The sequence below is a fragment of the Protopterus annectens genome, chromosome 2.part2 (genome assembly GCF_019279795.1).
Source record: "Protopterus annectens isolate FY-2018-M chromosome 2.part2, PAN1.0, whole genome shotgun sequence".
NCBI lineage: Eukaryota > Metazoa > Chordata > Ceratodontiformes > Protopteridae > Protopterus > Protopterus annectens.
The window spans coordinates 11,704,861-11,726,175 of NC_056730.1; the positions used below are offsets into that span (position 1 = coordinate 11,704,861).

A 21,315-nucleotide genomic window follows, 5' to 3' on the forward strand; every position below is an offset into this window, starting at 1 on the left:
AGTCGGCCGACCGGCACTTGCGAACTGCTTCTGCTTCGGGCACCACGTGGTAAGAAAGACTGAATAAAATGGCGTCGGCTGCATGTTTTATACCCCTGACGACCAGACGTCATGGAAGAGGAGACAGCAACCGACACAGGACCCAAGACTTTGTTATTCAGGCTGACTGAGGGCAACATGCCAGCAGATTACCCAAATGTAATGACTGCAACAGTGAAACACGAAGAACATCTGGCCTCGCTGAGGAACCCTGCCACCTAAATGCACTCAAAACAGACAGAAAAAACAAACGTAGAAGTGTAGGTGAATATGTCAACAAATATTTAACATAAGCAAAGCAGCACTAAGAATAAGCATAATTAGTTTTGACAACACTACATAAGATTATTTATTTTATTTTTTTTATTTTACATTTGTTAACCGGGAAAATCCAACTGGACCAGGTCCATTTTCAGTGAATGCCCGGGGAGAAAAGCTTCACAATTAGCATATAGTAAAGTAGTTTTGACACAGTTAATACAGACATGAAAAACAGGTCAATTACACACATACAAACAGTTTTTCAACAATGGTTCAACTGTGATTGGTAAAGGACCAAGGCTTTTGATAATGAGTTATATATAAAGTACAAGTAATCTGACAAAGAAAATGCTATTATTTGAATAACAGTTACATACAATTTGCATTTTACATTTAGCTTCTATTAAGGAACAGAGAAGGAAAATAATATAACCTGAGCATCCAGATAAGGAGGAATGTTAGATCTATGAAAAAGTAAGAGCCTATTGTTTGAATTGTAAAGAGAAGATTTGGTTAGGTTAGACAATTTACTGGATGTCCATTGATAACTGAAAATGAATATGAAGAGTTCAAGTACTGGTAATTAAGCCTTAAAGGTACTGCCTGCATTAAAAGTCATTTGTAAAGTAATCTGTGTCATGAAGAAAATGCAAATACATTTAGTACAAATGAATCTTTTATTGTTCATGATCATCAACCAAATATTCTATTAACTTAAGTGTTTAAAAAAGTCTAAGTGAAGAAGATTCAGGGTTGGCATACAATCATATTCATTCACGCAAGTGAAGTGCTTTTTCAGTCAGTTTATTTCTCAAGAGGATTTAGTATATGGAATACGTATGAACACATACAGCAGATATAAATCAAAATAAATCATGCTTCTAGTTTTACAGACTCTATTACAAGTTGGGCTTTCTTATATTCTTCTGTCTCTTCCAAATCTTTTTCATTATCCTAAATAAAAAAAAAAATATTGAGATGAGACACAAATTGAGAAACAATTGGTTATTAAATAGCTTTTTTATACATCTACTATCAGACTTTGCATGAACATACAGTAACTTGAGTCAGTAATTGCAGTCTTTTGAACTTCACTGTCCCACCTTCTCTGACTATAAGCTGAATCAAACATACGGCTGTTTATTCAGTTATCTCACAAAATGCTATGAATTAATTTGAAAGCAGTGCAGTCGTAAAGGCTTGGGGACATTTTCACATATTACATGTAGTAACAGTATAAGCAGGATTAGATATGCAAAAGCAGAATTCATGTGAAAAAATATGAAAGGCCAATGATGTTTCTAACTTGGGTTTTCTCCCAATCCTGCTCAACAAATGGAGTGAACTGGTAACACCTATAGCAGAGTACATAGAATATCCAGTCTGAGATGCAACTGCACTCTTCTGCTCAGCAGATCAATTCCAAAGGCCTGAAAAAACAAAAACTGTAGCTGTGAATATACTAATCAACTCAAACTTACTAATGATTCTACAACATAGGCTCACAAGTAAGTACTAGGATAGCTGCCCTTGAGGGATATTTGAAGCCTAGACAGTTTCAAATTAACCTATCCCATTTGGTTAGAGACTGGCCTTACCTATCCTACAGTTGACAATTATGTTATCCTTAATGGGAATCATACCAGTTATTCTCATTAAGGGTAATGACAATAACTGGGATCACACCATACCATATACAATATAATATAATATACCATACATAACTTGAGGGAACCCATGCATGGGATAAAGCATTTAGGAGCTGCCTCTGTTCATCAACATCACTTGGGGGGGGCAGCCTTGGGGTAAATTTTCTATTATCCATCCATTTGAAAAAGAAGTTATGTAATTACCACAACACTCCATCTTTGTTGTCCATTTTCATTCTTCAGCTTATGGGTTCGGATCCAATCTTTTGAAAACAACTCGGGTGTTGCAAATGCTTATGGCAACTAGAAACCTCTCAAGCTACTCCCTTACCCACAATGCACCAACCCCAAGTATCTCAGATCTTGTTTGCTAACAGCAGCAGAAAAGAAATACCACAGTTAGAGAGGAGACCATATCTGGAGCTATGTACCAAGAAATTGACATTCACAAACACTCGCTCCTCCAGGAGTATTTAGGGCAGGGGGTTGGTGGGAGGGGAGTTGAGGAAGAATGAAAATGGACAACAGAGATGGAACATTATGGTGAGTACATAACTTCTTTACCTGATGTCAATTTTCATTCTGTCTTATGGGACAGAATCCCCAGCTACCTACATCCCCGGGTGGACTCAAGCAAGGATATCCCTGAGCACCACTGAACCAAATCATGCCCTACACACAGAGACCACATCCAATTTGTAATAAGTAATGAGGGTATGGGGAATAGCCCAAGTTACTGCAGCACAAACGTCGTCCATGAAAGCTCTAGATTGGACGACTGATAAAGTAGCCATGGCTCTAGCTGAATGAGCCTGTAATGGTTTCGTTAAGGTAATGTCAATTTGTTATATATAAAAGAAATACAATCAATCAGCCATCTGACCAGAGTAATTTTGGCAACAGGTTTTCCTAGTTTTACGTCAGGAAAAAGACAGAAAAAATTGCTCAGTCTTTCTGATATTTTATATTCTGTGCAGGTAAAAATGTAATTGGTTGTGGACATCCAATAAACGTAATGTGTATTCACCTTTGTTAGTAAATTTGGGGAACAATACTGGCAAATTGATAGACTGATTAATGTTGGCCTCTGAAACCACTTTACAAACTAATGCTTCCTTTCTCCCTAAAGTGACCCTGTCTTTGTGAAAAAACAAGTTGGGCGGTTTTGAAGAGAAGGTCTGAATCTCTGAAATTATTCTGGCAGGAGTAATGGCTACTACAAAAAATTTTTTCCAAGAAAGATACTGGAGGTCATATTTAGCTGCAGATTCAATCTAGGGGTTGAGTAAGTTGCTGCAGTACCAGACTGAGGTCTCATGGGAGAGTAGGGTCCCTAAAAGAAGGCCTCAGAAAAAGAGTGCCCCGCAAAAAGGTTTAGCAGAGTCTATGGGTGGCAACAAAAATGCATTCAAATCCCATGTGAAAATGTGATATTGCTGCCAATTGGATTTTCACTGTGGAGGCTCTAGCTCCTTCTTTAAAAAGGGAGGCTAAAAATTCAAGGATACTATGCAAAAGAGCTGAAAAGGGATCAACATTATTTTGAGGGGCTCAGTAAGGAAATCTTTCTGTTTATTGGAGTAGAGTTCACATGTAGATGGTTTATGGGAAGATAAAAGTATATTGATGGACTAGGGAAGACAGCATAGGTTGTCTGGCTATTAATGGAATTGGAGAAGCCAGGCAGTCAAGCCTGAGTTTCGGTATGTCTGAGTAGATGTTGCCTATTGGATGAGACAGGTCATCTGGAGGTGGATACAGAACAGTGCTCCTATAAATTCCAAATTTTGAGTAGACTCCAAATGAGACTTTGTAGGTTATGGTTATCCCCAAATAAGAGCATCTCTGAAGAACTTGATATCTCGTCTCTATTACTTGATGCCTGGGTCAGGGCAGTAATGGCAGAGTCGTCTAAACATGAAAACACCCAGAATCCCTGCAGTCTCAAGTGAGCTGCTACTATTGCCATACATTTGGTGAAACTGCAAGAAGCTGAAATCCCTCATAAAATCCTCCAAAGCTAGTTATGAAAATAAAATCGCTACGGATTCTAAAGACAACCACAAAGCATTCTACAGCTATGTCAAGAATCTCAATGGCGACACTCAGATCTGCTCTGAGCTACAGCACAATGGCACTAGATATACAGAACCAACTGATACTGCCAACATCCTGGCAGACAGGTTCAGTGCAAATTTCACCCCCCCCAAAGAGCCCATCACTATACCGAAGAATGCAAAGCCCCTGTAATCACAGCTGAAAGCACTCTCCAAAGCCAAGAACACAGCATCCATGGGACGTTATAACATCCCAGGCTGCATTCTGCATGAACTACAGAATGAACTGGCACCCCACCCAAGTACCATGTTCAATCATAGCCTCACTTCAGGCTTTGTGCCTACTGAATGGCGCACAGCGACTGTTATCCCACTCAACAAAGGGGGCACCACCATGGACCCCAGGAACTACTGCCTCATTAGCCTGACGAGCCTGGTCTGCAAGGCCATGGAATGTATCATCTTGGAGCTTATAACCAAGGACACAGCTAACCTCCAACTCTGGACCCTACTCAGTTTGGATTTGTAAAAGGTAGGTCAGGTCTTCTAAACCTGACTGACTTCTTTGAAGCAGTCATCAGAGCCATGGACGAGGGTAAGGTGGTGCACACAGCCTATCTTGACCTCGCCAAGGCTTTCGACTCCTTCCCCCACTCTGGAATTATAGATAAACTCACTAGACTGGGCATAAATCCCTATGTCACAAGATGGGTCGTCAAGTGGCTCACTGACAGAACCCACACAGTGAAAGTAGCCAACTCCAAATCCAATTTCAGACCAGTGACAAGTGGAGTACCACAGGGCTCAGTCCTGGTTCCTCTCCTGTTTGGCATCTACTTCTCAGAAGTCCAGGCTAATACAGCAGGTCTTCGGCTAGCTAAGTTCGCAGACAACTGCAAACTAGGTGCCATAATAGAATCGCCTAATGATGTGGACATTCTACAAAGGGGCTTCACTGAGACTGGTGCTTGGTGTCAAAGTCATGGCCTCAAGCTCAATGTCAATAAGTGCATTGTCATCCCCTTTGGGAAAAACACTGTACCCATGAATACCACATAGACGGTAGCCTACTAAACACCGAAAGTGTGACATAAGACCTTGGGACACAGGTCGACAGTAGTCTATCCTTTGATAATCACATCGCCACAGCAATCAGAAAATCCTTCTACGTGGCACACCATCACAAAGGGGTTCACCTCCAGAAAAAAAGAGGTCATTGTTCTTCTCTACTCATCCCTCATCAGATCCATTATGGAGTACAATGCCCCGTTTGGCATGTACCTGGCAAGACATCAACTCGAAAGGCCGCAGAAATTCCTCACCAAGAGGATTACCAGCCTCAAACAGATGCCATACACAGACCATCTCAAAAAACTCCAGCTCTACTCAGAGGTGACCTCTGGCTAACATACAAAGCCATGTCAAACCCAGATCTGTTTTACATGCTGCAATTAAAGAAACCCCAATCCCTCAGAGCCACACGCTCCAAGGACCTAAACCTTGACACCACAATAAACAGAACAAGCTGGAGGGATAGCTTCCTGTCCCAGACAGTTCCCATGCTCTGGTACTGACTACCCATTCATGTCAAGCAAAGCTCCTCATTAGCCCTCTAAGAAAAATCTCGACAACTGGATGGGAAATAGGAAATTCATCCTGGGGATCACTTCTGTGGCTCTGTTAGACAGGGGCACAGAAAAATAACTTTCTTGAGTGGCGAAAGCCAGGGAACTTCTTTGGCTAGGCTTATATAGGCCCCAGGGCCGATAGCCTAGTACCTACCTATGAACACCCCGGGGGCTGTGGTGAGACCAAAGGACAAAATTCTGAATTGGTAATCACTGGCTCCCAGATGGAACAGTAAAGTACCTTCTGAATTGCTTGTTCATCTTTATGTGATAGTACACATCCTGAACGTCTACCAAGCACATCCAATCGTCCTTTCCCAGAAATGGGAGAATGAACTCAACCATGACCATCCGAAACTTGGTGCATAAAACTGATTTGATTAAGCTGCTGAGATCCAAAACTGGTCTCTAGTCCCCTGTTTTTTTTTTTTTGGGGCACTAAAACGAATCGTGAGCAAATCCTGGATTCTATCTGGTCTGGTGGGACCTCTTGGTTGACTTTTTTCTAGCAACTTTTGTATTTGAAGCGCTGCTTGTTCCCTCTGACTGGGTGGAACATTTGGGATTTTTTCTTTGAGACTGCAGGTGAAAGGGAAAAGGGTAGTACATAACCTATGGAAATGATCCTTTGCAACCAAGTATTTGGCATTTCTAGCTAGGCTCTCTGGTGCAGGGATAAATGATCCCTGATTGCCTCCAGATGGGGATAATTGGGTCGTCTTTGAGGAAAGGGTCCATCAATAAATGAACTTCTAGACCCTTGCTGTTGTCGGCCACCTTTACCACAAGGGCAGCGTCTACCATTGGAGTTCCCCCCTCTACCCCCTGCGGGGAAACCTCCTCCACACGCGAGTTCTAGAAATGACCCCGAGACTTCCTGATTCCCAGAGAAGGAACTTTGGGGCATAGAAAAATGCATGCCCATGGCAGACAGGATCTTTCCTTACTTTTCATACCTGGATAATGTGTCTAACTTTGGGGTGAAAGTTGTACCGTCAAAGGGAGCTCAGATGAAAGAAGACAAAGGGCTCTGCAATATCACATACGAGCACCAGGTGTGCCTCCTTATGGAAAATCAGGAATTCGCTGCCCTTGATGTTCCTTCGGCCATGTGTGAAATTAGCTTTACAGAAGAATTGGAAATGAATTGCAGGTTAGCCAACTGAGAAGTCACAGAAGACTAACTCAGACACGGATCCTGAAAGAGAATCAGAGTTCCTTGACTAGGCCTCTCTGTAACCTAGTGAAATGCGCCAAATAGTTCAGAGACCGTAAGGCGAAGGTCACTGAAGTATAGGCATGCTTCCCAAACCTGTCTGTTGCCAGAGACTCCTTGTTTGGTGGATGGACAGTGAAACTCTCTTTGGCAAGTTCCTTTTTACTGGCTGCCGCCATGACCATGGTATCAACGGGCACCCATTTGGCCCAAAAATATCTTCTGGTGTGGTCATGATTTTGTCCGGTCTCCTGGGGATTGGTTCAAAAGTGTCCTGAGACTTCCATGCCTGCTGAGAAACTATGAGCTCATCGGTGGATGGAGTCACCCAAGAGGTACATGAGCCGGTACCAAATACCTCCAGGAATACAGACTCCAGCCACCTCTCTGCTTCAGGATTTCAAGGATGTTCCCGAACTGGACATCTTCAGGAGGTGACCATGGGGGACCCCCTTCACCAAAGTCTGTATCTTATGTGACCGATTCCTCTGGGGAGTCTTAAGTGCTTCCTCTTGCAATTTCACTTCTTACGGACCTCCTTAGTGGGTTGCTCTGAGGAGGTTATCAGAAGAGATCAGAACACCCTACTGGGAAGCCTGAGGTTTCAGTAGCAGCTGTCCCTGTGGAAAGGATGGACTCCAAGCGAAGAGATGGCAAGCCTACAGACTAAAGATCTGAGGGGAAGGGAATTGTCTTTGTTGTGGAAGCAGACAAGGCTCTCTCCATGATCTCAAAGGCAAATCTCCCCAGAGGGAAAAAGGACCCCAGATCCACAAAGGCAAGTCTTTGGACTGCAGTCCCTCCCTGCTCCAAGGAGGACTTGCCCAAAGCCGAAGTTGGAGACAAAATAATTCATGCTGAGGTTTCAAAGTGCAGCAATGGCTCCAAAAACTTACGAGTTGACTGTGACACCAGGCTCTGAAAGTTCTCTGGATCCGACGTAACCTAAGACCTCGGAGCAAGCTTTGGATCAGAGGATAAAGAAATTCTTGGATCTGATGCAGATGGACCTGGATGACTCAGATCCGATAACTCCAAGACCAAGTAGGGAATCAGACGAGGAACTTGCAAAGGGGGTGTAAAGGAAAGTAGGTGGTAGGAGCCAATAGGACACTTGACATGTTCGGCACTGAGAGAATCTTTTTCACTAACCTCTCCACATCTTCTATCATAAGGCTCCTGGAAGACCAAGTGGACACTAAGGAAGGAGACCTATGCCTCTCCAAACAAAGAAGGAACCCTGAAAGGAACAGGGTCCACTGAGGGAAGATTATCTAGTACTTGGAAGAGGCTTTGACTTAAAAATCAAACCCGAAGGTTTTGGCATTGGATCTGAAGTGGTCTTATCTGACAGGTGTGCCTAGGCCTCTTAAGCTTTGCATCCAAAGGTGAGATCGGATCAGATAGTCCTTTTTTGTTTTGATTTGGATCAAAGTATGAGGTCTGATTCAGCAATTTATAAATTTTCTTTTTAGGATCTGATCTGGTGTCATTCTAAGGGGGTGCAATATTTGTCAGCATGGAAGGACATGGTCAATAGACCATGCTGCTTTGCCAGGGATGGTCTGTACCTCTCCCTTCTGGGCTTTCAAGTATTAGCTAAAACACCGTCTTCCCCATAGTGCCTTTTTTAGGCAATGCCAAACAAAGTACTTCCGACATAGCAAATCAAAACCAAGAAAATCTAAAGGTATTACTGCTCAATGCTAGGAACCTAAACAAAAAGCTCCACTTCCTGGAATATCTTTACCCTAAAGAAATGCTGATGTCTGTGCGGTCTCAGAGATGTGGTTTAAAGCCATGGACAGCACACCCAACAGTGCAGGGTTATAATGCCTTCCACACATTTACACCAGGTACTTCACAGGCAGGGACTAAAAGTGGCGGTGTCTCTATTTACATCAAAAATATACTTCAAGGCTTGTCAAAACAGGACAACGCACTTGAGCTGCTCCATGTTCAAATTACCATAGGTAAAATCCAATACCACTTCCTTGCAAGTTATAGGTCCCCGTGTATGACCCGGGAAGCTCATACCATGTATTTAAACTTATTAGAAACACTAACCATCCAACCCAATACCACATTCATAGGTGAATTTAATTAGTCCACTGTTAATTGGGAATCCTATACGACACCAAAAGTACAGTGGCTATAAAAAGTTTACACACCCTTGTTAAAATGCCAGACAGAGACCACAATAAATCATTTCAAAACTTTTCCCACCTTTAATGTGACCTATAACCTGCACAATTCAATTGAAAATTAAATAAATCTGTTGGGGGAAAAATATAAAAAAAAAAAAGTACAATATGCTGGTTGCATAAGTGTGCACAACCTTAAACTAATACTTTGTTGTGTGTACACACCCTTAAACTAATATTTTGCTGAAGTGCCTTTTAATTACAGCATTCAGTATTTTTGGGTACAAACCCACCATCAATTAAAGGGACTCTGATTAACCCCAAATAAAGTTCAGCTGCCCTAATAGGAGTTCCCTGACATTTACTCAGCTGCCTGCTACAGCAAAAGCCATGGTTCGCAGAGAGCTTGCAAAGCATCAAAGGGATCTCATTGTTGAAAGATATCAGTCAGAAGGGTACAAAAATATTTCCACAGCATTGGATACACCATGGAACACAGTGAAGACAGTCATCAAAAAATGGAGAAAATATGGGACAACCGTGACATTGTGAAGAACTAGACATTCCTCCAAAATTTATGAAAAGGCAAGACGAAAACTGGTCAGGGAGGCTCCCAAAAGACCTACAGCAACACTGAAGGAGCTGCAGGAATTTCTGGCAAGTACTGGTTGTGTACTACATATGACAACAATCTCCAGTATTCTCCATATGTCTGGACTATGGGATAATGTTGCAAGACGGAAACCTTTTCTTACACAGAAAAACATCCAGGCCCAGCTAAAATGTGGAAAACAATACATCAAGTCTCCCAAAAGCATGTGGGAAAATGTGTTATGGTCTGATGAGACTAAGTTTGAACTTTTTGGCCACAATTCCAAAAGGTACGTTTGGGGCAAAAAGAACACTTCTCATCACCAAAAGAACACCATCCCCACGGGGATGGCAGAATCATGCTTTGGGCTTGCTTTTCTTCAGCAGGAACTAGGGCTTTAGTCAAGGTGGAGGGAATTATTACCAGTTCCAAATACCAGTCACTTTTGGCCCAAAACCTTCAGGTGTCTGCTAGAAAGCTGAAGAGGAATTTAACCTTTCAACATGACCCCAAGCATACATCCAAATTAAGAATGGCTTCACCAGAACAGAATTAAAGTTTTGGAATGGCCCAGACCTAAATCCAACTGAAAATCTGTGGTGTGACCTGAAGAGGGCTGTGCACAAGAGATGCCCTCACAATCTGACAGATTTGGAGTGCTTTTTGCAAGCAAGAGTGGGCAAATATTGCCAAGACAAGATGTGCCATGCTGAAAGACACCAATCCAAGAAGACTGAATGCTCTAATTAAATCACAAGGTGCTTCAATAAAGTATTGGTTTAAGGGTGTGCACACTTATGCAGCCAGTGTATTGTACGTTTTTTATTTTTTTTATTTTTTATATTTTCCTCTAACAGATTTGTTTGTTTTTCAACTGAATTGAACAGGTTATAGGTCACATTAAAGGTGGGGAAAGTTTTGAAATGATTTGTGGTCTCATTTTTTATATTACAAAAACCTGGCATTTTAACAGGGGTGTGTAAATTTTTTTATATCCATTGTACATCCAGAGATTCATGGATTTTGTAAACAAACTCCCTGGACCAGACAGTCAATACACCAACTAGGGGTGCAACCATACTGCATCTGGTCCTCACTAATATGGGAGAGTGCTGCACACCCCCTACTGTAATGCCTTCCCTGGTAAGGTCAGACCACAAAATGGTCTCCTTTGAAGTAAAAATAAAACCTAGACCCCCAGCTAAACAGGGAATATTCAGAAACTATTCTAAGGCTAACCTCCAGCTATTAAGTGAGAACCTGGCAAAATTTCAAGCCCCTATAAACCCTGAGAACACTTCTGCCTATGCAGAACTGTTCAAAGAAACCCTGTAACAAGCATGTTAATAGCTATATACAGGCAGCTGTACCCACCAGGAAGAAGTACAGAACTAACTCAAAAAACAAGCCACCCTGTTGGAATCACAAAATCAATGAGATGTATAACAGGAGGAAGAAAATTATGGCAAAAATTAGAAGGTGCAGCACCCAGCAGGATAAAAACACTCAAACAACTCAGAGGACAAATAAAGTCTACCAAAGCCAAACTTGAGGTAGGTTTGGCCTCCAAGACCAAGGACAACCACAAAGCATTATTTTGCTATGTCCACAACCTCAAAGGGAATTTACAATTGTGTGCAGAGCTCACTGTAAATGGAGCCACCTATACTGCGGCAGAAGGTATAGCAAACCTCCTGGGTGAAAAAATCAGATCCAACTTTACTCCTCTCTCAACCTCCACTTTTCCTCAGGAAATATCAAATACAATTCCCCCTACTATCACTACGGAACAGGTCCTTAATGCTCTCTCTAAGACCAAGAACACTGCATCAATGGGCCCAGACAATATCCCAGGATGCCTTCTAAATAACACGAAACATGACCTATCAGGGTCTCTGGAATTACTATTGAACTGTAGCCTCCAAACAGGCTTCATGCCTCATGAATGGAGAAAGGCAACAGTCATCCCTCTGCACAAAGGTGGGCCATCTACAGACCTTGGAAACTACAGACTCATAAGTCTCACTAGTCTTATATGGAAAGCCATGGAAAGAATGATCATGGAGATGACCAGAGATATAGTAAACCTCCAGACAATGGACCCTGGTTTCGTAAAGGGCAGATCATGCCTACTCAACCTGGTGGACTTCTTTGAGAAGGTCACCAAAGCAATGGATGAGGGCAAAATCGTTCACATTGACTACCTTGACCTGGCCAAGACATTTGATACAATACCAAACTTGGGCATTGTTGACAATCTCAAGAGGTTAGGTATAATCCTGTATGTCACCTGGTGGATAGCCAACTGGCTCACAGACAGGACTCAGAAGTTAGAATTAAGGAGTCCACCTCTACAAAGAGGCCAGTCACAAGTGGAGTCCCTCAGGATCAGTCCTTGGACCGCTCCTTTTTGGCATTTACTTCTCAGACGTCAAGGCAATATCAGTGGTCTCTAGCTGACTAAATTTGCAGATGACTGTAAATTAGGAGCTGTCACTGAATCTGACACTGACACAAATTTTCTCCAGGAGGGGCTGACACAAACTGGTGTCAGAGTCATTGACTAAAACTAAATGCCAAGAAATGCACAACAGTATCCTTTGGGAAGTCATCCATCCCTGGTAACTATCATATTGACAACACATCCCTTAGAGCTGACCCAGTAGTCAGGGACTTAGGGACACACTCAAATAGTAATCTAGCCTTTGATCATTACGCGTCTACAGTGGTGAGGAAATCATTCTATGTTGCGCAACTTATAAACAAAGATATAGAATCCAAGTCAAAGGAAGTCATTGTTTCACTGTATTCGGCATTCCTCAGACCTATCATTGAGTACAATGCCCCCTTTGGTATGCACCTAACCAGGCATATCCAACACCCGAAAAGTACAGTTTTGTACCTACCATAAATGTAGATGTTCAAGTGTTCACCCTGCTGCAGTCATCACACTTGGGTTATCCTGCCGTCAGGCGGTCCCGCAGTCGGCCCGAATTCCAAAGTCTTGGTCCAGCGCCGGTTACTGTCGCTTCTTCCCTGACGTCAGTGTGCCAGGGGTATATAAGAGGCATCAGACGCCATTTTCTTCAGTTTTTCTTGCCCCAGATGTCAGGTGCCCCCAATAGGTAGGCAAAAAAAAAAAAAAAAAAATATATATATATATATATATATATGTATATACACATATGGCTATATAAAATCAAACAAAACCCTTAGGCACAAGCAAATACACCACACAGGTAGTATAGGATAAAGTGGTAGAGATAAGTTCAGCTAGTTCAGAGGGGATGGGGGGAGGGTAACCTGGACTGCAGCAGGGTGAACACTCGAACCTCTACATTTATGGTAGGTACAAAACTGTACTATGTTCACCGTGTTACCCTGGCTGCAGTCATCACACTTGGGTTAAATCCCAAAGCTAAGGATGGGAGGTGGAGTCAAATAGGGTTAGAAGAAGCTAGTAGGCCCTGCAAAACTGCAGTGGCGAAACCAGCTCTAGTCGTAGAGTATAGAGGTAAGTGATAGTGTTTGGTGAAGGTGTGCACTGAACTCCAAGTAGCAGCTTCCAGAATATCTTTGGTTGGCACTCCCCTGAGAAAGGCTGCTGATGTAGCTGTAGCCCTGGTGGAGTGGGACCTAATGTTAGCAGGTACTGGTCTCCCACGATGTGTGTAGCAGAAACGTATGCAATGCCCTATCCATTTTGAAATGGTCTGTTTTGAGATAGCTTTTCCTTGTGATCCTGTAGCATAGGCTAGAAAAAGCTGGTCAGTTTTTCTGAAAGCCTTAGTTTTATCCAAGTAGTAACGTAATTGCCTGTGAATGTCCAAAGAGTGCAGGAGTCTTTCTCCTTTGTTCTGGGGATTTGGGAAGAAGAGCGGCAAGTGAATGGTTTGGTTTAGGGCCACACTGGAGAAGACCTTTGGCATAAAGGATGGATTAGTTTGCAGAGAGACTCTGTCTTGGTGAAAAATGATGAAAGGTTCCACTGCCATTAGTGCCTGTAGCTCTGAGATTCTTCTAGCTGAGGTTATTGCTAGTAGTAGGGCAGTTTTCCATGAAAGAAATTTTAAATCAGCTGAAAAAGCTGGTTCAAAGGGCGGCAGTGTAAGCTTTTCCAGAACAAAGTTGAGATCCCAAGTAGGTGTTGGAGCTCTCCTTGACAGTCTTAAGTGTTTAGCCCCTCTGAGGAACTGTCTTAGGAGTGGATGTGAAAATAAAGGAGGATCCGTGCTGTAATGAGCTGAAATTGCCGAGGCGTGGATCTTAATAAATGAAAAGGGAAGTCCTTTGTGTAACATCTCAGTTAAATATTGTAGAATCTGAGGGATGTTTGGATCAACGGGGTTTTGCCCTTTAGCCTGGTTCCAGGCGCAAAATCTTCTCCATTTGTCTGAATAGGGTTTCCTGGTGCTGGGCCTCCTGACCTCCAGAATGACATCCGTAACAGCTTTGGATAAAGGTGTTGGCTGGTTGTTTAGGTAATTTGCCATGCAGCCAGGTTTAAAGTCTTGAGCTGGCTGTGTAGAATCTAATGGTCTCGCTGGGCGAGCAGGTGAGGAATATGTGGCAAAATCCAAGGTGGGCCGTGGGCCATGTTCCTTAAAATTGGGTACCAATGCTGGTGTGGCCAGTCTGGTGCAACGAGTATCATTTGTGGCCTCTCTAATCTGACTTTCAGCAGTACCTTTGATAGAAGAGGCAGTGGAGGGAAGGCATACACTGTTAATGTTTTCCAAATGAATGAGAGGGCGTCCACTTTCCAAGCTAGTGGATGGAAGGTCCTTGTGCAAAATTTTTGAAGTTGGTGGTTGTGGGGGCTTGCAAACAGATCTATGTCTGGGCATCCCCATTTTTGAACTATCATTGCAAATACTTGTGGATCTAGTTTCCATTCGTGTGGATCCATGATGTTTCTGCTTAGGTCTGCCAATGTGTTTTTCTTTCCTGGCAGGAATTGTGCTTGTAATTGAACATGGTAAGACATTGCAATGTTCCACAAGGTCATTGCTTGCCTGCATAGAGGGTAGGAATGTGTGCCCCCTTGCTTGTTTATGTACCACATAGCTGTGGTATTGTCCATCTTTATTAGTAGTTGTCCTGAGTGTAGAAGGTCCTTGAAAGCTGTTAGGGCTGCTAGCATTTCTTTTTGATTGATATGCAGGTGTCTCTGATCTGTAGTCCATTTGCCCTGAATGCACTGCCCTGCCATGTGTGCTCCCCAGGCATAGTCCGATGCATCTTTTGTCATAGTTTGCCTGGCTGTGGGTAAGGTGAAAGGCTGACCCCCTGTTGAGGTGACATGCCTGTGCCCACCATAGAAACTCCTGAAGGCAGGAAATGAGTGGTATCATTGTTTCCAAGCTGTGGCTGTGCTGAGTCCATACACTTTTCAGGTACCATTGTAATTTCCTCATATGCAGTTTTGCAAATGGTATTAGTAGTATGCAAGATGCCATGAATCCCAAGGCCTGCAGAATTTTTCTTGCAGGGAGTTGGGTCTTTGTTGCCATTATTTTGAAATATTGAAACAGCTGTCATTGCTTGTCTGGCGTGAGATAAGCCATCTGGGCCGTTGTATTCAAGCTGGCACCCAGAAATATTATGTTTTGTGAGGGTACTAGTTTTGATTTCTTTTCGTTTACTGTGTACCCTAGGCAACTTCAAAGGTGTTTAAAAGAATGTCCTTGCTTTCTGCTTGAATAAGGCAGTCGTCCAGGTATGGGTATATTTGAATTCCTCTTTGTCTGCAGTATGCAATTACTGGTGCCAGGCATTTTGTGAAGACCCTGGGTGCAGTAGATAAGCCAAGGGGGAGTGCAGAGAATTGATACTGTGTTGAACCTGCAATGACGCGGAGGTTTCTTCTGCAATTTTGTCTGATAGGGACATGCAGGTATGCCTCCTTGAGGTCCAAAGTGACTAGCCAAGCATTCTTGCCCAGCATGGGAAGAAGCTGCTGTAGTGTTAGCATCTTGAATTTTGGTACTTGCAGATAGGTGTTTAGAATTGAAAAATCCAGAATGGGTCTCCATGCTTTGTCCTTTCTTGGGACTAGCAAGAGTCTTGAGTAAAATCCTTGTCCTTGCTCCTGTGCAGGTACCTGTTGAATGGCTCTCATGTTCATGAGAGCTGTAATTTGTGCCTCTGCCCATTGATTTGGTGGCAGGTTTGGCATTCCTTTGATCCTTGGTAAGGTATGAAAGTGGAATCTGTATCCTTGAGAGACAATGTTTAGAACCCATTTGTCTTTTGTGATGATGTGCCAGTTGTCTGCAAAATAATACTAGTTTTCCTCCCAAGGGAGTTGCCAGGAGAGATTTGCTTGGTAGTTTGAGGATAGAGTCCATTGTGTTTTTCTTCTGCTAGCCTGGGGCCTGTCTTCTCCTCCTTTCTGGATAGCAGAATCCCATTGGCGAGGTTTGTAAGGGCCCTGTGACTGGCCTCTGCCCCTTGGGCTTCTGTATTTGCCCATCTGTGATCTGTCTGAAGCTGGAAAGGACCAGTTTTTTGTTGGCCAATTTCTGCTGAAACAAGGGGGTTGTACCTGCAAAAAATCCTTAACCGTTTGCATAGACTTTGCCTTATCCTCCATTTTCTTTAAAACCTCTTCTGTTTTGACACCGAATAATACATCCTGTTGTAAAGGTGCATCCAATAATTTTGCTTTAACATGGTCAGGGAAGGATTGTTCTTTTAACCAAGTATGTCTACGTATGACAGAGCCAGTAACAGCTGCTCTACAGGAAACTTCCAATGAATCAATCCGCACTGTAAAGTATGTTTGCCCACCTGTTCAGCTGCATGCAACAGATCCTGCATTTCCTCGAATTCAGGCTGTTCTGAATGTGTGCTCATTTTTTGTTTTAACTGAGACATCAGGAATTGTTGATATTTCAACATGTGAAACTGGCAATTTAATGCTCTCATTGCCAGAGTTGCTGAGGTGTATATTTTCTTTCCCCATCTACCTAGGGCTCTGGAATCCCTTTCAGAGGGCACAGGATTTTTAGCCATAGGTTCATAGGTAGGTACTAGGCTATTGGCCCTAGGGCCTATATAAGGTACCCTGGCCCACCCAAGAAAATTATCTTCCTGTGCCACTGTCGAGCAGAGCCACAGAAGAGATCCCCGGGGTGAATTTCCTATCTCCCATCCAATCAAGATTTTTCTTGAACAGTGCAAATGAGAAGCTTTGTTTGATATAGATAGGTAGTTTGTTCCAGAGTATGGGAAGTCTCTGGGACAGGAATCTATCCCTCCAGCATGTTCTGTTTATTGTGGTGTGAGGTTTAGGTCCCTAGAGCGTGTAGCTCATAGGGATTGGGATTTCTTTAAGTGGAGCATGTCTAAAAGCTCTGGGTTTGACATAGCTTTGTGTGTTAGGCAGAGATCGCCTCTGAGTAGGCGATATGCAGTAAAGCTGCAGTTTTTTGAGACTGTCTGCATAGGGCATCTCTTTGAGGCCAGTAATCCTCTTTGTGAGGTATTTCTGTGGCCTTTCCAGTTGTTGTAGATGTCTTGTGAAGTATATACCAAAAGGGGCATTGTACTCTATAATGGGTCTAATGAGTGACGAGTAGAGGGGAACAATGATCTCTTTTTTCCTGGATGAGAAACCTTTTGTGATGAGGTGTGCCACATAGAAGGATTTCCTGACTACTGTGGCGATGTGATTATCAAAGGAGAGACTACTGTCCACATGTGTCCCAATGTCTCTTATTACACTCTTGGTGTTAAGTAGACTACCACCTATGTGGTAGTTCATGGGTACTGAGTTTTTACCAAAAGGAATGACAATGCACTTTTTGGCATTGAGCCTGAGGCCATGGCTTTGACACCAGGCATCTGTCTCAGCAAGGCCCTTTTGTAGGATGTCCACATCTTTTGGCGTTTTGATTATGGCTCCTAGTTTGCAGTCCTCTGCGAACTTTGTTAGCCAAAGACCTTCTGTGTTGGCCTGTACTTCAGAGAAGTAGATACCAAACAGGAGAGGACCCAGGACTGAACCCTGTGGTACTCCACTTGTCACTGGTCTGAAGCTGGATTTGGAGTCTGCTACTTTCACAGTGTGGGTTCTGTCAGTGAGCCAGTTGGCAACCCATCTTGTGACATAGGGATTTATACCTAGTTTAGTGAGTTTATCTATAATTCCAGAGTGGGGGATGGTGTCAAAAGCCTTGGTGAGATCTAGATAGGCTGTGTGAACTACCTTACCCTCATCTACGGCTTTGTTGACTGCTTCAAAGAAGTCTATCGGGTTTAGGAGACATGATCTGCCTTTTACAAACCCGAACTGAGTGGGGTCCTGAGTTTGGAGATTACCAATGTCATTGTTTATAAGTTCCATGATGATACGCTCCATAGCCTTGCAGACCAGGCTCGTTAGGCTAATTGGGGCTTCCCCTTTGTGGAATGGGATAACTGCATTCAGTGGGAACATAGCCTGAGGTGAGGCTATGATTGAACATGGTACTTAGGTGGGGTGCCAGTTCGTTCTTTAGTTCCATGTAGAACACAGCCTGGGATGTCTTCAGGTCCCATGGATGCTGTGTTCTTGGCTTTGGATAGTGTGTTTTTTTACCTGTGCAGCCGTGATTACAGGAACTTTGCATTCTTCTGGTATAGAGATGGGCCCTTTAGGGGATGACAGAGGGGTAAAGTTAGCACTGAACCTATCTGCCAGGATGTTGGCAATATCCATTGGTTCTGTATATTTAGTGCCATTGTGCTGTAACTCAGAGCAGATCTGAGTGTTGCCATTGAGATTCTTGACATAGCTATAGAATGCTTTGTGGTTGTCTTTAGAGTCAGCGACGATTTTGTTTTCATAACTAGCTTTGGAGGATTTTATGAGGGATCTCAGCTTCTTACTGAAGCTGACCAGGGAGTTTCTCCATGGGATTTTACTCTTTTTTTGCAACAGTTTCTTTCTTCTGTTGTAGAGTTTGTTTATGGCAGGGGACCACCAGATTGGCTTCCTTTTTGGAGGATAGCATCTTAGTTCTGTTAGGGATTGCACGATCCATGCACTCATGTAAGTGCTTATAAAGTGCATTTGTGTAGGATTCAGCAGTCATACCTCTATTGTCCATCAGCATGGGTGTCGTGAAGTTTGCCACTTCTGTCTTAAGAAGCGTGAAGTTGGCTTTGGAGACATTTTTTACTGTGGTTTCCCTAATGGGGGGTGGGGGAGGGATGTGGATGTCTAGGGTGATTAGCTTATGGTCGGATCTGACCAACAAGGAACTAACCTCTGGTGTGGAGCACCGGTTGCCCATGTTGGTAATAACCAGGTCTAAGATATTGCTGCCCCTGGTGGGAGTGTGGATAAGTTGATCCATGGCATTGGAATTTATGAATTCCAGAAAACGTTGAGCACAAGAGTTGGTACACGAGTAATTTTCCCAGTTAATGGTAGGGTAGTTGAAATCGCCCATTATTAGGGTGTTAGGTTGTACCCTAATATTTTCCAGTGTATTAAGAAATGAGGAGTGGGAATCCTGGGGCATGGTGGAGGATCTGTAGCAAGCTACAATTTGGATTGCGGTCTTGCCCAGAGTTAGTTGCACTTGGATAATCTTGGATGCATTATGCTGAGCAACTAGCCTGGAGGTGTGGATATCCTTAATGAATATGGACATGCCTCCGCCTTTAGTGTTTCGGTCCAGGTTAGGTGGCCGAAAGGTGTGGTATGAATTATAGCCTGGTAATGCAGGGGTACTCTCTGGAGCCTTGAACCAGGTCTCTGTCAGTGCACAGATGTCGATGTTCTCCATTTTAAGGAGTGACCCGAGAGAGTGCATTTTGAGGTTTAGACTTCTAGCATTGAGTAGCAATACCCTCAGATTCTTCTTGCCTGTACCTGTTAGGGTGGTGAATTTGTCATTTGAACCTTGCCTAAAAAAGGCACTATAGGGGTGGCTAGAGCCTTAGCCAGTATCCGGAATCCCAGGGGCGACAGGTGCAGGCCATCTCTGGCAAAGCATCGTGGCTTGTCGATCATGTCATCCCAGGCAGACAGATACTGGATCCCATTAGAATGACACCAGAAGCTTAGCCAATTGTTGAAGTCAATCATTTTGTCCTTGTACTGTGGTATCATTCTGGGTGATGGCAGGATGCTACTCAGGGCTAGGGTCATACCTGCCTGGGCTACAAGATCGGACAGCTCCTCCATGTCCCTTTTCATGTAGTCCAAGGAGGTACGTCTCAGGTCATTCACACCAACATGGACAATGATAGAGTCATATTTGTACTTGTTGTGGAGTGACCTGAGTGCATGTGTTATGTGGCGGATCCAGGCAGCTGACAGCAACTTTCTCCTTGGTTTAGCCTGGTGAGTGGAACATCAGTGTGCCTGACTATAGAGTCACCTATGACTAGAGTGTTGGGTACGTTGTTATGCCTTATGGGCTGTGGTTGAGTGGCACACTGAGTTTGTGAGCTATGTGTCATTTGGGTTGTGTTGGGGGGTGGAGGTTGCTTGTGTTTCTGCTTTGGAGGTCTCTGTTGCTTGGGCAGGTTTTTACTGAGAGCTTCCGCGAATGTGTGTGTTTTGTGTTTCTATGTGTGTGTTTTGGTGGTGTACGTTTTGAGGGACTATGTGCTGAGTGTGGTGTGGTGCAAGTGTTTACCTTCTCCTCTTGACTGTCTAGTCCAGTCTTGGGTGAAGAGAGCTTTGCTTCCAGTTTGGCTATATAAGTGCATCTCTCACAGGTTGTAGTGTTGGGTGGTAGGAGGAGAGGGTTGTCTGTGTACATGAGGCAATTACTGCATTGCCCCAAGATGCCCAGATTCATCAGGTAGACAGGAGAAAACACCGGGGGTTGACCCTTAGATATGCCTGGATAGGTGCTTATTTGTTAAGTACTAGAAACTGTTTTCCTCTAGACAGTGAGGAAAGTTGAGTGTTGTAGTAATTTGTAGCTTATTTAGTGCTTACAATAAGTTCTGAACAAGTGCTGAAACAAAAAACTTTCTAGTTCTATGAAACAAAATTAAGCTAGAAGGCTTCCTTTCAACACAGAAAGGCTTGGGCCCTAGAAGCCTACAAATAGTCCTGGACAGAGCAAATCTATATCCAGGCTAGACTACCCACAGGAAAGGCAGGAAACAAGCTTAGAAAATTTTTTTTTTTTTTTTTTTAGTGGAAAGAGAGAAAGGAGTAGCAGAAACTAAGCTGATTGGCCTTCTCAAATGTTCTCCCTGTACTGGGTAGAATGAGGTAATGACACTAGACTGGGAGGAGGATCCCAGATCAAATCTACACTAGGGGCGGGCAACTGCAAAGCCACCAACTATAAAAACACTATACCAACAGGGAGGGAGGGTAGGAAACAAACTGCAGAAATGTTTCTTACAGCTGAAAAGCAGCAGTGAGCCTTTAAATGAAAGTTTAAAACAGCTGAAGGAGCCTCTAGAAAAAAAAGAGTTTAACTGCAACAAGTTATCAGAAACAAACAACCCAACAGATGCTTAATAAAAGTGGACAATTTCCAGTTAATACCTCACACACAGTGAAACTAGCTAGAAAAATACACAGTACACAAAGTGCTATAAATAACAAAGAAAAGAACAAAATAAACAAAAAAACAGGATACTTAGTGTTATATATTATAGCTCAGAGTTTGCTTGAGTGTCCTTCCTTCGATTAGCTCAGTGTAAAGCTTTTGCTCCCTTAGGACCCTGGGAAATTGTTTCTGGGTCAGCTACAGGGCTTTTATAAA

At 43.2% G+C, this 21,315-nt stretch overlaps 1 protein-coding gene across 1 annotated transcript in view; it reads right to left on the reverse strand.

Annotated features, from left to right (window-relative positions):
* Window positions 1-958: 958 nt before the first annotated feature.
* TBCA (tubulin folding cofactor A) overlaps window positions 959-21,315 on the reverse strand; it is a 596,902-nt gene continuing 576,545 nt past the window's right edge. The window contains exon 4 of the mRNA XM_044063703.1: window positions 959-1,254. Coding sequence (XP_043919638.1) covers window positions 1,174-1,254 — 81 coding nt within the window. The 3' untranslated portion in view covers window positions 959-1,173. The remainder of the gene's footprint in view (window positions 1,255-21,315) is intronic.